This window comes from Cyrtonyx montezumae, unplaced genomic scaffold (assembly GCF_038088225.1).
Source record: "Cyrtonyx montezumae isolate F1298 unplaced genomic scaffold, pur_monq_1.0 scaffold_25, whole genome shotgun sequence".
NCBI lineage: Eukaryota > Metazoa > Chordata > Aves > Galliformes > Odontophoridae > Cyrtonyx > Cyrtonyx montezumae.
The window spans coordinates 10,868,625-10,886,493 of NW_027071992.1; the positions used below are offsets into that span (position 1 = coordinate 10,868,625).

The 17,869-nt window shown below is 41.1% G+C and overlaps 1 protein-coding gene across 1 annotated transcript in view; it reads left to right on the plus strand.

The window, feature by feature from the left end:
- PLCXD3 (phosphatidylinositol specific phospholipase C X domain containing 3) overlaps positions 1–17,869 on the plus strand; it is a 93,014-nt gene that overhangs the window by 46,054 nt on the left and 29,091 nt on the right. The window contains exon 2 of the mRNA XM_065739951.1: positions 11,630–12,338. Coding sequence (XP_065596023.1) covers positions 11,630–12,338 — 709 coding nt within the window. The remainder of the gene's footprint in view (positions 1–11,629; positions 12,339–17,869) is intronic.

The following is a 17,869-nucleotide window of genomic DNA, read 5'->3' on the forward strand; positions in this document are numbered from 1 at the left end:
CCTCTGGTCATGCTAGACTATATGTTTTCAGGTGTGTGTGGTCTTCTTTAAGTGCTTCTTTAGTGGCTTATTTTAGGCTGGACATTAAAAGTTTGAAGTAATTCCCACATCTAAAATTTTCACTGCAGTGCACAAATGTGAAGCTGTGTTTATATTATACATTTGGCATACACATAAGCAATATTACCATCTTTCTCCTCTACCTTTTCTTCTGCATGCAGCTGAGACATTTAAGATCACATTTGGGGAAAAAAAATGGAGTGCAGAAGCAACAGTAACTGATTCTTTCAGTCTTCAGTCTTCAGTATGATCATTTCTATGTTTATCTATCTAATACAAAAAAATGTTACCTGTGCTGTTTGAATTCAGGTGTCTGCAGGGACTCACCTGGTAGCCTGACTAACATTTTGCAGAGAATTTGGGGACACCCCCTATGGCAATGAAGATAGAGAGAGGCTGTGAGCAGTGCTGCTGCTGAGAACTTGCCATGCAAGGTCTCCACCAAGCTGAATAAACCTCAGAACAAGTCTCTTTGTTCTGTGCTATGGTCTGATCATGTAGCCCTTTTCAAGCTTCTCCTGATGTTAGTGTTGGCGTTTGAGTTAATACCATCTTGTTTAGAACTTACAAGGGATGAAGCTAATAATTCACTTAATGTTGGATTTTGAGTACAGAAATCTGGGGCTCTCAGAAAGCCCCTGCTATTCAAGCCCTTCTCCATCATGCTGTCTTCTCTGTGGGTTGTATGCATGAAGTCCATGCTGAAATGTATCTGGAGGTGGTTTTACTGGGAGGAGGTGGGAGGCTATTTACACTCAAGTGTCTCAGAAAACATTTAAACACTTATTACTACACAAATTATTAAAGGACAATAAAGAAGTTAGTGAGTGAGAATAGAAACTTGCTCTCAGGAGGACAACATGCTAATTCCCTGTTTAAGAACAGTTTCCTTAGCAGAACTTGCCTTGTGGTATCTGTAGTTGTGACATACAGTGTTTGGAGAGTCAGAAATAAAATTCCAGCTCACTTTTTTTATGTCTTTGCTTTTCAACGGGGCATTGGGAATTTTAAATATTATATTAACTGGTAGGTGCTCTAAGGAAGAAGGAAATTGATCCTTTCTTTTGCGAGAGGGATCTGTAGGAGAATAAATGTATGCTACACATGCTAGTATGAATTGAATAAGAATTAACCCAGTCAGATTTTTAGCCAAAGCTCTTATGTAGAAAAAAATTACTTTGGTGATTTTTCATTATTCTTGGCTGCAAAGCAAAAAAGATTTTTCCTTGCCTTCTGTACTGCTTGATTTTAGAAGTGAGATCTTCACCCAAATACTGTCGCATTCCTAAGAAGAGCATTGTGGCTCAGTTGAGCAATCAGAAGCATTTCCTCAGTGCGGGCACTGCTATAGTCCACAAGCTGTCTCTTAAAAAAAATAAACATTTAAAGTGGTAATGCTTCTCAGCGAGGACAAAGAGCAAGTTCTTCGTGGTTGTGGAAGTTACAGGCAATGTGAACAAAGACTGCCATGGAAGGCATTTGTAGTCATGTCCATGTTCAAAAGCACAAAACAAAACATAATCTCAGTATTTCACAGTTCTGCTAGTGGAACGAGAGTAATAGTTTCTGAAAACACTTCTTGTGTATCAAGATTTGGTTGTGTATCACAGAATATACAGAATCATGCAGAATTGTAGGGGTTGGAAGGGATCTCCAGAGATCATGGAGTCCAACCCCCTGCCAAAGCAGCTCCCTAGCCCAGGTTGCACAGGTAGGCGTCCAGGCGGGTCTGGAACGTCTCCAGAGAAGGAGACTCCACCACCTCTCTGTGCAGCCTGTGCCAGTGCTCTGTCACTGCACTGGGAAGAAGTTCCCATGCACATTTGTGCAGAACTTCCTATGCTTCAGTTTGTGACCATTTCCCCTCGTGCTATTACCACACACTACTGAGAAGAGTCCAGCCTCGACCCTTTACCTCCTTAGATATTTATAAACATGAATTAGATCCCCTCTGAGTCTTCTTTTCTTTCATAAGGGAGGTGTTCCATGTCCTTTATCATCTTTGTAGACCTCTGCTGGACTCCTTTGAGGAGATCCCTGTCTTTTTGTACCAGGGATCCCAGAACTGGACACGGTACTCCAGGTGAGGCCTCACCAGGGCAGAGTAGAGGGGGAGGATCACCTCCCTCATCTTGCTGTCCACACTCTTTTTAATGCACCCCAGGATCCCATTGGCCTTCTTGGCCACCAGGGCACACTGCTGGCTCATGGACAGTCTGTCATCCACCAGGACACCCAGGTCCCTCTCTTCTGAGCTCCTCTCCAGCAGCTCATCCCCCAGTCTGCACTGGTGCATGCAGTTATTCCTAGGTGCAAGACTCTACACTTGCTCATGTTAAACCTCATCTGGTTCATCTCTAGTGAAAAGAGAAACAAACAGTTCTAGATCTGAAAGTTGGTCACTTGGAATGTCATCTTCAGACTGGGCAGTTTCTGGTTCATCTTTCTCCCTAGCTAAGTGCTAGATTCATACAAGCCTTTTTGAGCAGTGTTCAATGATTTATAGTAATCTGTCAAAACATTTTTCTGCCTCTCAATTCATTCTGTTTAGATTCAGAAGAAGTGCAGTTAGAAAAGATGACCTCCAGAGGCCTTTTTCCAACCTCAACTATTCTGTGATTCTCTGAAGGATAGAGCTTTCTATTCTGTATTACACTGATCAAAGATATTTGCTTTATGCTGGGTTTTAAATGTTTTGTGCTTTACCACCTGTAGCTCTAGGCTGTGACCATTGATGTAGTAGTTGGTATCTGTTGTGCTGTGGTGCTGTTGTAGTGAAAGCTGGCAGGTGGCTAAGCATCACACAATAGTTCACTCACTAGCCCCATTTCCCAGTGGGATGAGAAGAGAAAAAGGAAAAAGACGGACAACTTGTGGGTTGAGATAAAAACTATTTACTAAGATATAGCAAAGGAAGAGGTGAAAAGGATAATAGAAAATTGTATCTGAATATGTATATGTGCGTGTGTGTAATATAAACGTGTACGTGTGTGTGTGTCATAGAATCATAGAAAGGTTGGAAGAGATCTTAAGGGTCATGAAGTTCCAGCCCCCCTGTCACAGGCAGGGTTGCCAGCCTCTAGATCATGCATTACAGCATATTGCCTAGGCCCCAATCCAACCTGGCCTTAAACACCTCCAGTGACAGGGTATCTGCAACCTTCTGGGCAGCCTGTTCCAGCACCTCACCACTCTCTCAATAAAAAATTTCCTCTGACATCTAATCCAAATCTCCCTTTCTTTAGTTTAAAACCATTCCTCCTTGTCATATCACCTGTGTAATATGTTTATTTGCCTCACATTTATAATCTCCCTTTAAATATTGGAAAGCCTCAATGAGGTCTTCCTGCAGCCTTCTCTTTTCAAAGCTGAACAAGCCCTGATCTTTCACCCTGTCTTCATAGGAGAGATGCTCTGTCCTTTGGATCATCTTCGTGGCCCTCCTCTAGGCCCTCCAACAGATCCACATTATTTCTGTGTTGGGGGCTCCAGGCCTGGATGCAGTACTCCAGATAGAACCTCACAAGGGCAGAATAGAGGGAGGCAGTCACCTCCCTTACTCTGCTGGTTACTGCTCTTCTGAAAGAACCCAGGTTAGCATTGGCCTTCAAGGTTGACAGTGCATACTGCTGGTTCACGTTAAGTTTTTCATCAAATGGACCCCAAAGTTCTTCTCAGCAGGGCTGCTCTCAAGGAGTTCTTACAGTTTATACATATGTCTGGGATTACCTCAGCCCAAGTACAGGTGTATGTATGTGTATATATACATATAAATATATACACATTATATTTATACGTGTTTATATACTGTAAATCTGATATATTGGATAATATATATTGTCATTGCCACACATACGTATATGTACATGTATGTGTGTGCATGTATACATACATAAAACAAGTGATGCTCCAGCAATTGCTCACAGCCCACCAACTGATGTCCAGGAAGTTTCCAAGCAGTGGCAGCCTGGTTGATGAACCCTTTTTCAAACGTCAATTCCACATGATGTCATATATTATGCAATATCCCTTTGGCCAGTTTAGGTCAGCTGTCCTGATACTTTACTGCCTCAGATCTTTGTTCCTCACCCAGCTTCCTTGCTGGCAAAATCATAGAAGAAGCTGAGAAAACTGAAATGTCCATGTCTTTTTACAGCACCATTCAGCAACAACTAGAAACATCAGTGTGTTAACATCATTTTTCTCCTAAAACCAAAATATACCAGTCACTATGAAGAAAAACTATTATGTCCCAGCTGAAACCAAGGCAGTTTGGAGTAAGGTCTTCCAGCTGAGTAATACAGAGATAGATCTGCCCATGGCTGAAGTAGCGTTAGAAATAATGTCTGGCTCAACAATGACTTTTGAAGAGTTTTTGGGCGTAAAATAAATTTGTTCATTCTTACTGACAAACCACGTTAAAATATCAGTGCACAAATTACTGCACCTGTCTGGTTTCTCATATTGTTCCCTGAGATGCAGTTTGCCTGCAGTAACAGTCCAGATGAAGCAGCATGGCACATACTAATGATGTTATGTCCACAAATGCTTGACTGAGGTTATGTGCAGTTCTCGTGGCTGGTCCTTCCCTGCTGGAGGATGAAAAATCCACCTTTTATCTCCTGTAAGAAAGGCTTCCTGTTCCAGAAGGTAGTGAGGCTGGATGGAAGCAAACACTTCCTTTACCTTTTCCACCTTATCACTGAAGTTTTCAAAGAAGATGGGGATGTTGGTTACAAGATGAGGAAGAGAGGATTTATTTAGTGCTGATACAGCTGATGCAAGGGATGGGGGCAGACTATGGAATGGATTTCTGATGGGGAAATTGTTGTGCTGTATTTGCAACAGCATCTAAATTCTTGCAAAGTTAATAGTAGTGTAACAAGTTTGACAGCTTCACTTTCTGTCCCTCCTGTCACCTTTTTTGCTTGCATTCACAAGCACAACCAGAATACATTTTCTCCTTTGTCACTACATCCCTCTTCTTGCTCCCACATATGCAAAGATGACAGTTTAGCTGGTGTTGCATGAAATTCCAAAGCAATTTGGAATTCTGTTATTCTAAAAGAAACTGAAGGAGAATTGAGCTTTTTCCTGCAGACATTTGGTCTCATAATTATAGGCATTCAAATAGTTGAGCGTGATTAGAATTGGGCTCTGGACTTGTACTTTATCTGTAATCTCCCTCTGAAAATCAAGGTTAATTTATCCCTATAGTTAACACACTGAAATAATTAAAATGCTTACTTCACAGGTTAAAACTGATCTCTTGGAAAAATTTAACTGTCTGCATACAAGATTGTTAGTGCTGTATGACCTGGAAAAAGATTTAATTTTAGAAAATGAATTGATTTGTGTTCATGTTACCTCATAGGTATTTCAAGTTTAATTGGTTTATTTTTAAAGTGTTTTCACTTTAGTTTGTCTTTGTTTCAATAGGAACTTCAGGGCATTATATACAAGAAGTAAAAATACTTTTTCTGTTTTCACCACTTGAGATAGGTGATTCAGGTTGATTTTTGTATGTGTCAGCTCACCACTTGAAAAATGTAGGCTTTTAAAATATTTTTTCTTATTTTCTGATCAGGCAATTCATTTGAATAAAACCCAGTTATTGTTAGATATTAGAAGATACTGCTCTCTTTAAAAGAAAAGTCTGACTTAATGAAAATACCAGTTTCCATGCTGAGACAGAGGTACAAGAATATACAGAGGTTTGGCTAACCGGGCTCTTGGGAATGGAGAAAACTGTTCTGACTTTCCCTTAAGAAGTTTTGCTGAATCTTTAGGCAGCCAAAGCTGGGTGTAAGCCTGCTGGTGCTGCTGGAAACCTCTTCTGAAAGTCTTCACATATTTATGAACAATGCTGGATCTGCTTACAGACAGGGAGCTGCAGAAATCCTGTTGGAAAACTGTTGGTTGTTGAGGTGCAGGAACAGCACAATTGGTGAGCCTTGTCAGGTACATTTGCATTCAGCTAATTGTGGCCATTTGACTAGCTGTGGCTGTGGGCTTTGGGTGGATGACAGCTAGAGGTGACAAGTTCCGTCTCTTCAGGCTTCTTGATACAGGTACAGAACAAAAGAAAGGTCTTGGGGCTTGCATGGGGAAAGTTCCCTGGTCCCACTGCAGAAGGGCAGTTTTACACTTCTTAGCTCTTCTTCAAATCCAAATTGACTTGCACAGGGCCACCTGTGCATCTTTACCTGCTTTCTTGGGAACAGTAAGTGTGGATTTGGAAAACTGGGCTGTTCCTCTTAGGATTTGGACAGGATTTATGAGCCTTGTCTGGAGTATCACAGGTAACTGCAGATTGCGTGAATGCGTTATATGGTGACTTAATGTGATCAGAGTGCAGTCACTAGGCTTACATACCCAAGAGCAGGCTACAGATCTGTTATCTGAATTTTTGCATTACATGCATTGCATGCAGTACTTTAAGCCCTGTGACCTTAAGTTGTTGTCAGGGCATAACTGTTGAACACTGGAAGAAAGACACACAATTACCTGTGGAAAAGCTGGCTCACTGCGTGATCTGTAATCTCTTTTTTTTTATCCCAGTTGTTCTGATTTTGCTTTCTTGGGTAATTTTTCTTACCAAACTAAGCTGGTGTCACCTAAGCAATTTAATGCTAAAGTTAGTTGGATTATGAAGTCTGAATTGCATTACTCTTGGCAGAATGGGGAGTGCTCAGCCACGTTAAAAAGAAGGAGGAACACAACATTAAGATGCAGCAAATCTAGTGTTCATATATAGAAGACTTGCTATTCCTTAAAGACACACAGTAGCTAAGATTTACAAGGCCTTTTTTTTTCCCTTGTACATCTGTTTTGAAGGACAGATGAGATGGTGAGAACAAACTGAGTGAAATAGGAACAGCATGTGCTTTGGTCATCTCTGATACTAGATGTCAAGGATTGCTGCCCTCTGCAGCTTCTGAGAAACATGTTGTGATCTAGTGTCTGTCACCGTAGAGCTGTCACTGGCAAGGGTATCTTCAAAAAGGTTATACTGTACCACTTGTGAAGCTTCAGGGATGGTCACCAAGGGATGTCATCTCCTAAATACAGAAAAATAACATTGGACAAGGCTTTGAAAGACACAGAATTGTAAAGGGTTCTACTTCCAGCACTCTTGTTAAGAGAATTGTCCAGAGCCCTCAGTGAAGCAAGGGGAGGGCACAGTGTAATTCAGCAGTGCTTTGCCTCTTTATGAATGATATGTTACAGCTCAGCCAGCAAAAATGGTAGCTTCACCAAACCTGTCTGTAAATCTCTAGTGTGGCTGAAGAAACAGTTCTGAACTGAATTCTCCCTGGGGGACATTTCAGCACTAAGCCCAATTATTTTTTTAAATGAGGGGGGGAATTAGTCCCCCGGGAAAGCCATAAATATGTCCATAACCGAGCAATATTGTTGTATATTCCCAATTGTCCTGTTAAGGGAATTCACTAAGGAAAACAGACCATTCATGTACTCTAGGTGATGCTGCGCATTTTATCCATAAATGTCTGAATAGTGTTTGGCTTACATTTAAGTTCATAGAAATTCAGTGTCACAGTGGTTCAAACTGGACAGTTTTGTTTTTTGGGTCATGGATTATGCAAGCATTTTCAGTCTCGTGATAATTGCATCACAAGTTGAGAGACAAGAGGTGAAGCTGTTGTCTCTTGGGGGAGCAGGGAAATGAAGAGATGTAGAATGATTTAGGTTGAACAGGAGCTCAAGCAGTCATCTGGTCAAACCACTGTTCAGCAGTTTCCTTGTCCTGCGCTATGAGATCTTCTGCCCCATTCAGTAACACTCTTCATTCTGGTCTTTCTGCAGGAGGTCTGTGTTGCCTTTTGCATATTTTCCAAGTTTTAACTCCAGCCAAGTTTCACACTTCCTCTCTCCTTGTCTACCTCCTCTATTCCTCAGAGGTAGCTGTCCCTGCCTACACTTTCTGAATGACTTTTTGTCTTTGATCTCATTCAGGTGTTCAGACAAATTTGCCCCCTGCATATCTGCTTGTTTTTTTTTTCTCACTGTTCATATGCTTTAGGAGGTTGTCTTTCCAGCATAACTATTTCTCCTCAGTCCTTTGGCAGTTAAAGTAGTTGAATGAGCAAAAACTCCTACTTTGAAATAGAGTCTTTGCTCTGCTATTTACCTTTCTTTCTTTCCTCAGGATTTAATTTTTTTTTATCACCTTAGAGTCAGTTTACGGCTGTCATCCTTCATGTCCCTAGTTCTTTCTCCTTTATTCATGACAAGCCCAGCAGTCTAGTAGGAATGCCTGCAGAAAAGAAAAGAAAAAAAAAAAAGAAGTCTTTAAACCTCTCCAGATTCTCTGTGCCCTGATGTTTTGGTCTTCCAGCAAATGTCAAAATAGTTTAAGTTCCCCATGAAAACAGGGTACTCAGTTTCCCATAAAAATAGTCCCTGGTGCTTCTCCCAGATGTTTAAAGAAGGTCTTACCTACTTTCTCTTTGTAACTCGTCAGTCTGTAACATACCCAAAACATCTATGTTTATGCCTTGTTTGCCACTACTTTGATCTTGATGTGACCCTTCATCCTTGACTCCTTGAATCGTTGTCTATTGTGTTGCTGAAATAGTGGGAAAATGCTACCTAATAGTTAAAGAAAATGCTAGGCAATTAGTAAACTAGTGAGAGAATGAGGAAGAGAGTATCAGTTTACTCTTCTTCCTGGTGTTATTTGAGTTGAATGATTTCCCTTGACCTTGCTTCTCCACATCTCAACTTATGAAATCTCTGTAGTAGGGACTGTCACTTGTGCCGTGTAGGTGCAACTGCCCTCACATACATCTGGTGGAAGAATTTTGGGGGGGTCTGCAAGTCTTCTTCCCTACTGTTGTAAAAAAAAAAAAAAGACTGCTGCCTTCTGAAGACTTCAAGTGTCATTGCATTAGTATTTCTAAATATACCCTTGTGGTGTAACTCTGGTGGGCAGCTCAGCACACACATGTGCTCCCTCACTGACCCTAGATGGGATGAGGGACAGAATTGGAAAGGAAAAAGTGAGAGCCTTTGAGCTCATAGGTTCATAAGGCTTGTTCATACAAGATCTTCTCCTTACCAGGAACATAAGGATTTGGGATATGACAGTAGAAGGAAATCGTACTCTTAATGTTCTGTGTCAAGTGCAAGGATTTTGAATTTCAGAGTTAGATGTGCAAGATGATGATGTGGAATATAGATATTGTGTGATGAGGATAAATATTGGATGACCTGCTCAAGCTACTTATACATGTGAAAAGTCAAAAACATGTTTGTTTCGTTTGTTTGTTTGTTTCAGTCAGGAAGAACCTTTACATACTTGAAAATATCTCACATCAGGTAACAGAATCACAGAATTGTAGGGCCTTTCACTGTCAACCAATGTTTTCTCTGTGTAGAACTGAATGAGTCCTTCTTTTTCTGGTTTTAAAATGTGGAGATTTAGTGCCCTACTCTCTATACTTTTCACACAGGAATCCAATCTTTAGCTTCAAATATGTGCCTGAAGATCTTAGTTAAGAAAAACAAAATTCTATACTACCTTACTTGTACTATTTGGTAGCTTCTAACCACGATTTTCCTTCAATTCCTTCTGTGCACTGCATTTTTGAAGGCTAAAAGCTACTTGCTTATAAGTTGTTCGCTGTAGTTTTCAACAGTGAGAATTGTACTGCCTCTCATGACTTCAGTATTTTAAAGTAGTGTTTGGTACTGTGTTGTATATTGGCTATGGCGATCAAGCTTAGCTACCCCTTCTGTAACTCCCAGAGGCTATAGATCTGACAATAAAAGGAAATTGTTTAATTAATCTTACTACAATTTTGGGCCCACTGCTGCAATCAGTTAATCTTGTTTGTACATATATACTTCTTCAGACATAAAATCCTAATGGAAATCAAAGGAACTTCAGAAGACAAAATGAGGGTTTGCAAGATCCATCTTTAATAATATCAGTAACTATGCTTTGTTTTTGGCAAGGCTGGATTTACTTTGATTTCTAGATTAGTGCAGGTTACATTGAGCAGAACATTTAATGTATCACATTGATTTTTCCCTGTGATGCTGTTTAAACACAAGTTACTGCTCTAATCATTTGTTTTACCACTAAAATTCTGTATGCAGATCTGGTCCCCTGGGATATCAGTGTGTTACAAGATATTCCATGATCTAATCAGGCTCTGCAAGGAATACAGTATTGCTTCAACAGTTAGCAGTAGCAAGCTTCATCAAAATGGAAAATTTGTCTGATATTGAAAGTGAAACGCTGTTCAAAGAGATAACTGTGAAAAGCAGGGGTGTATAATATTTTAAGACTTTTCTCAGATTAAACAAAGCCAAATTCAAGCCAGAGTTTAAGATGATTTGCGTGACTCCACTTATTGTTAAAGAAAATTTTACAGCTGTCACTTCAGTATATAGGGCTTGTTGCAGCTCAGTTAAAATAGCATCACCATCAGAAATGACTGAGTAGCAGGATTTAATTAATGTGAAGCTTATTTGCTACAGCTTGTGTGCCTTGGAAGATAATTTTGAAATGCACCTACAAAAGCATAAATGGCAGAAGGCATGACTTGTGCTCTGAACTCATATTTTGGTGCTTGAAGTTGGATCTGGGGGCTTAATGCTATGATCTATTTTGGAGTTGCAAGTCCTGCTGACCTGAAGGAGTTCTGCTGGTGGTGTGGCACAGCCTGAGGATCTGAACTCCTTGCTGTGGTGAATGTGACCAGCATTCCCAGCCAGTGGCTCTGCCTGCAGTCAGACAGTCTGTGTGAACATGATAAGCATCTCCTAGGATGAGCACTTCTTTTCTTAAAGCAAGACAAAATTGTTGCTGTGAGAATTACCATGTGTTTGCAGATGTCCTTAGCATCAGCAGCTGCTTTCACATAATGATCTAAAAGCTTGGAAAAATGTGTAGGTATTTTTGTAGGAGTACCTTGACACAGAATTTTGCAAACCAGTTTTTCTTAGATATTTGTATGCGACCATGTTGTTTTGTAGAAAACCGTAGCTCCTTTACATGGGTATGTTTAATAATAGTACTGTTCTTGTCAAGAACATACAGTGGAGTTTCTGTATTTTAGCAGAGGAACATAATGCTATCCATAGCTCTATTTTATTTATGTAACAAGGGAAAAAATAAAGTATGTTTAAGAAGGAAAACAGCATTTACTAACCTTGCTGATGATTTGAGACTTCAAGTAAATAAAAGGTCAGAAAGCACACATGTCTTTGGCATTTTTACACACATGTACACTATGTACAGGGCCAGATTATCATCTTTGTGTTCTCTCTGGGCATGTTATGTGTCTGACTTTGCTGAAGTTTTATCAGGCTTGTTTTGATATTCAGAGCCTCTGACTTAAGTAGTACGAAAAAAGGTCAGTGAGAGCTGAAAGAGTGAGAAAGTGCCCAGATGAGCTGTAAAAGAGACAGTTCTTTTCATTCAAGTTCCTGTGGAGAGCTGGTGGAGAAATATTGACATACGTCAGAAAGAAAGAACTGTTAATATCTTCTATTGCATAAAACTAATATTGATTGTTTTCCTTTGTTGTGTTTTTAGGTTCCCATGACTCCTTCAGCTTCTACATTGATGAAGCCTCTCCAGTTGGGCCTGAACAACCAGAAACGGTCCAGAACTTTGTGTCTGTTTTTGGGACTGTGGCTAAAAAGCTGATGAGGAAGTGGTTGGCTACACAGACCATGAACTTCACCAGCCAGCTGGGTGCAGGTATACGGTATTTTGATCTTAGGATTTCCACCAAGCCCAGAGACCCAGACAATGAACTCTACTTTGCTCATGGCTTATTCAGTGCCAAAGTCAAGGAAGGCCTGGAAGAGATCAATGCATTCCTTGCTGACCACCCAAAAGAAGTGGTTTTCTTGGACTTCAATCATTTCTATGGAATGCAGAAATACCATCATGAAAAGCTTGTCCAGATGCTCAAGGACACATATGGAAACAAAATGTGCCCAGCTATATTTGCCCATGAAGTAAGCCTCCAGTACCTGTGGGAAAAGGAACACCAAGTGCTGGTTTTTTATCACAGCCCAGTGGCTCTTGAGGTACCATTTCTTTGGCCAGGCCAGATGATGCCAGCTCCATGGGCGAACACAACAGATCCAGAAAAACTGATTCAGTTCCTCCAGGCATCAATCACTGAAAGAAGAAAGAAGGGCTCCTTTTTTATATCTCAAGTAGTGCTGACACCAAAGGCTAGTACAGTGGTGAAAGGTGTTGCAAGTGGTCTCAGAGAAACAATAACAGAAAGGTAAGTTTATGTAGTCTGACTTGGTCTGACTGTACTGACTGTGTGTCGGTAATGCTGCTTTTATAATTCCTTTCACAGAAACTCCAGCAGATGTGTTTCTACTGTGCTACTGTGGCTAAGATTCAGAATTTGAGCATAATCCTAAAATATTTAGAGCACAACAGATTTAAGGAGGAACTATTGTATCTTGAAAGAAAATCTGGCGCAAGAGCCTCATGAAATCATATGGAATTGGCTTGGCTTTTTCTTTTATTTTTAAATGTGGTTTCTCACCATAGGAACTGAACATCTGCCCTCTTATTTCCTCACAGACTTGTCTGCAGAGAATAATTCAGTTGTGAGGGACTTGCAAAGACCACTGAGTGTGATTTCCTGACCAGGGCTAGTTAAAGGTTAGGCATATTACTGAGGGCATTGTCCAAATGCTCAGTTTGAACCTCACCTGACAGCTCTGTGCCATTCATATCCTGAAATTAATTCCCAGGAGTGAAGTGTGGTACCTTCCTCTGCTTCTCCTCCTCAGTTGTCCTCACCTTCTCCTCACAAGACATGCTTTCTGGGTGTTTTATGAGCTCTGTTGTCTCCTCTGGGTACATTCAAGTATCTTAACATAATTTTTATATTGTGGAGCCCAGAACTGCACACAGTATTCAAAATGAGACTGCACCGAGATCATTTAAGTTTTGATTTATTGACTAGGCTTCAAGTATTGTGAATATATATATATATGAAAATGAAAAAAAATATATAAAAACATATTCTTTTCATTTGCACTCCTCAACAAAGTTCTGACAGTGCAGAATTTTGCATCCTTATCTACCTTAACTCATCATAAGGGTATATGATGTATCTCTGCATAGCATCACACAGTATCAGTTATCAGGAATCCACTGGAGTGATTTTACCTCCTATCAGACCTTCATTTATCATATTAAAAATTTTAAGGGAAGAAACTCTGTAAACCATTGTAGAGGTTGTGTATTTGGAATGCTGTGTTGACAGGCCATTAGTTCTTACATTACAAAAAAATGTTGTCTGTGCAAGATATACATTATTTATACCATTCTGACTTTGATAAATCACAGCCAATTTTCATCTTAAAGGCAAGAATGTGTGACTATGTTCTTGACAGCTTGCTAGGAAATCTGAAATTTAATGCCAAGGCATAAGATTTCTGTTTTTGTTTTTTTGTTTTTTAATATTTCAGAGTAGAATAATTTGTAATCAGGAAGAACGACCTGCTAATGCTCTGATCTCTGTATGGTTGCTCCTGTGATGCAAAGGTCCACTAGGAACATTTCCTCCTCTCTGTGATGAATAGCACAATGTCTGTGATACTATCTGCTCTGAAGAAAACATGTCTCACTTTTGAGAAGAATTGAACCATTATTCATGACATCTTTCCCCAGTGACTGTTTAGTAGGAAAAATCATGGCAGACCTTGCCTGAAGCGACACAGAAGGTCTTACCGGCAGTTTAATATGATTCACAAATACTTGTATGATTGTACTTGCAATTGTTTGTGTATCCACAGTGTGTGTTTTTAAAGGTTCCTTTGGGCAGGGCACCATTCTTACTGGTCAGTCTGAAGAACACTTCCCAGTACTGAAATCCTACTTTGCTGATTGCTTTTACTTTTAAACACTCACCTTAGTGTTCCAACATTTGTTTTCTCTGGTAAACATATTTTTGTGTGTTCTTTAGAACATGAAGCAGCACAGTTGATAAACTATCAGGTTACTCTTAAAACTTGCTGCATTAATAAAATAGCAAGTTTTAAAAAATGCTTTCCTTCCCCTCTGGCTTCTAATGTGCTTCCATGAAGCTGATAGGAAAAATAAAAGGTTCAGATGAATTCTGGATATGTTTGGCAGAGCTCTGAATGAGTTGTACTTTAAGTTATGGTATGTCTTTGTCTACAGGACTTTCTGAGATTACAAAGAAATTACTTGAAATGTGAGCAATTGATAAGGCAGGACTACCCAACTGTTGTTTATTCAGATTTCAATGGACGTTCACTGAATCATAAGAGTTGGAAGGGATCAGCTAAAGCAGATTCCATAAAGTAGGTTACACAGGAAAGCACACAGGCAGGTTTGGAGTATCTCCAGAGGAGACCCCACAATCCCTCTCAGCAGCCTGTTCCAGTGTTCTGTCACCTTCCTGGTAAAGTTCTTCCTCATGTTTATATGGAACCTTTTTGTTTGTGCCCATTGCTTCCTGTTCTGTCTCTTGGCAACATTAAGAAGAGCCTGGCATAGATTGTTCTGAAAGTAATGCCTCCTATTTATTTCAATGGAAACTGCAACAGATACAAAAAGCACAATAACACTATTTTATAAAGCACATTCTTAGGCTACAAAATGTGATTTTTCAGTTTAGTCACCAACATTAGTTATGTACTGTCACCACTGTGAACAAGGGTCTGCAGGCCACACTCTTAAAAAATGTGCACCAGCTGAAATGACCATTTCACCACTGTTGAAATACACCACTCACCATCTCACTGTGCTCGCATCCACTGTTTGTCTTCATAAACATTCATCAAGCATCAGTGAGTACAATTTTTTCTGCATGGATGGAATTCACTGCCTTTGCTTTATATACACTTCCATGTCTGGCTGCCTCTCTGCTGCCATCTGTCAAACAGCATCAAAATGTAATGGAATATTGTCGGGAAGGTTCTGCCTTTACTGCCAAACCACCAAGGTCTGCTTCTGACATCTTGAGCCAACATATGAAAATGGGAGCTATTACTTTCGGAACAGACCTCATTTAATCATTGATAAGATTCATCTGCAGGCTGAACAGTCCCAGGTCACCTTGCCTTTCCCCAAATGGGAGGTGCTTCCTGCCTCAAATCATTTTTGTGACCCTCTATCGAACTCTCTCTAGAAGTTCCCTGTCTTTCTTCAACTAAAGAGCCCAAAAATTGACATATTGCATAGTTCTCCTGATGTGCCTCACCAGGGCAAAGTAGGAGGGGAGGATTACCTCACCTCAACCTGTTGGCTACACACATTTCCTAATGCTCCATAGTATAGAACTGGCCTTCTTAACCACAAAGGCACACATGGTCAACCTGTTGTCCAGCATGACACTCAGGTCTTTAGAGCTCCTTTCCAATGGGTCAGGCTCTAACCTGTACTAATGCATGTGGTTGATCCTCCCAGGCGTAGAACTTTATGCTTGTTGAACTTTACAAGGTTTCTTCTCTTTGCACAACTCTCCAGCCTGTCCAGGTCTTCTGAATGGCAGCACAGCTGGGAGGATGTGTCAAACTGCCTGAGGGTAGGGAGGCCCTTCAGAGGGATTTGGATAGGCTGAACAGCTGGGCTGAGCAAAATGGGATGAGGTTCAATAAGACCAAGTGCCAGGTCCTGCACTTTGGCCACAATAACCCCATGCAATGCTATAGGCTTGGGGCAGAATGGCTTGAAGAATGTAGAGAGGAAAAGGACCTGGGGGTGTTGGTTGATGCTCGGCTCAACATGAGCCGGCAGTGTGCCCAGGTGGCCAAGAAGGCCAACAGCATCCTGGCCTGTATTAGAAATAGTGTAGCCAGCAGGAGCAGGGAGGTGATCATCCCCCTGTACTCAGCTCTGGTGCGGCCCCACCTCGAGTACTGTGTTCAGTTTTGGGCCCCTCACTACAAGAAGGACATTGAGGCCCTGGAGCGTGTTCAGAGAAGGGCAACAAAACTGGTGAGGGGCCTGGAGCACAAGTCTTATGAGGAGCGGCTGAGGGAGCTGGGATTGTTTAGTCTGGAGAAGAGGAGGCTCAGAGGAGACCTTATTGCACTCTACCACTTCTGCCAGCTTTCTATTACCAGCAGATTTGCACAGGTTCATTCTTATCCCTCCATCCAGGTCACTGATGAGGAAAATAAAGACTAAACCCAGTACCAGCCCATGGGGAACACAGCTAGAGGTTTCTAGGCACTGTGCTGCTGATCACAGCCTGCTGAGCTCTGCCTGTCATCCAGTTCTCTGTCTACCTCACTGTCTACCCCTCTATCCCACAACTTCTGAGCTTACCAACAAGGATGTTATGGGAGCCAGTGTCAAAAGCCTTGCTGAAGTCAAGGAGGACAACCTTCAATGCTCTCATCTACCCCTCCGCTCATTATATCATTAAAGGCTACCAGGTTGTCTGAGCATGATTTCCCAATGGAAACATGGTGAATCCATGTTGACTACTCCTGGTAACCTTTTCTTCCACTTGTTTAGAGATGCAGAAATAGTTGTTCCATCACCTTAACAGGGGTGGAGGTGAGGCTGACTGACCTGTAGTTTCCCACATCCTCCTTCTTGCCCTGTTTAAAGACTGAAGTGACACTGGCTTTCCTCTAAGACTTCATGCAGCTCTCCCATTCTCCATAACCTTTCCAAATTGATAGAGTGTGACTTGGCAGTAATTTCTGCCAATTCCTTCAGCACTTGGGCATACATGGAATTGTGTGTGTTGAGTTTGCCTAAATCTCTGTCGAGATCCACCTCGACAAAGGGAAGTTGAGGGGGACTCTTTTGTATCTCCAGGGTTTGGGATTCGTGAGGACAATCTCAGCAGTAATGCCTGAATCAAAGTAAGTGTTCAGTGTCTTCCATTACCAGGGTACCCCCTCATTCAGTATGCCCTTTCACTACTGACGTGCTTAAAGAAGCCTTTCTTCTTCCTTTGAAGTCTCTCTTCCCTTGCCAGATTTAATTCCAATTATGCTGTAGCCTTCCTTGTTGCATCTCTGCATGTCTTGACAATGTTCCTATAATCCCCCCAGGTGCAGACCCCTTTTCCACATTTTATAGACTTTCTTTTTTCCATTTGAGTTTTTCCACAAGCTTCTTACTCATCTATGCAGGTCTCCCGTCATCTTTGTCTAACTTTCAAGGATGCACTGATCTTGAGCTTAGAAGAAGCAGTTCTTGAATGTTAACCAGCTTTCTTGGTTCTCCTTACCTTTCAAAGCTGTAACTCATGGGATACCTCCAGGTAGGTCCTTTAAGAGATCAAAATTGGCTCTTTTAAGTCCAAGGTTAACAGTCTACTTACTGCCCATTTTTCTTCCATGTAAGATCCTGAACTCTGTTATCTGATGGTAACTTTATCCAAGGTTGTCCCCAGCCTTCAAATCCCCAACCAGTCTTTCCTCATCTGTATGAACAAGGTCAGCTGCATGCCTCTCCTTGTTGGCTTTTCCACTACCTGTGTCCGAATGTTATGTTCTGTGCACTGCAGTTCTGTGTGTGCCTGGCAGTATGCTTTTCCAGTAATTATCAGAGTAATATCCAGTAAATATCACTGAAGTTCACTGTGAGAACCAGTGCCTACTACTTTCAGCTGTTTGGAGAACACCTCATCCCCTTCCTTGGCATGATCAGGTGGTCTGTAGTAAACACAATGGCATCACTCAGTTTTCTCCTGTAGCTCTCCACTCATTAATCATTCATCCCTAGGAAGAGCTTGATCCATTCCTGTTGCTCTCTCACATGAAGAGCAACTGCAGTGCTCACCTTGCTGGCCTGTCTTTCCTA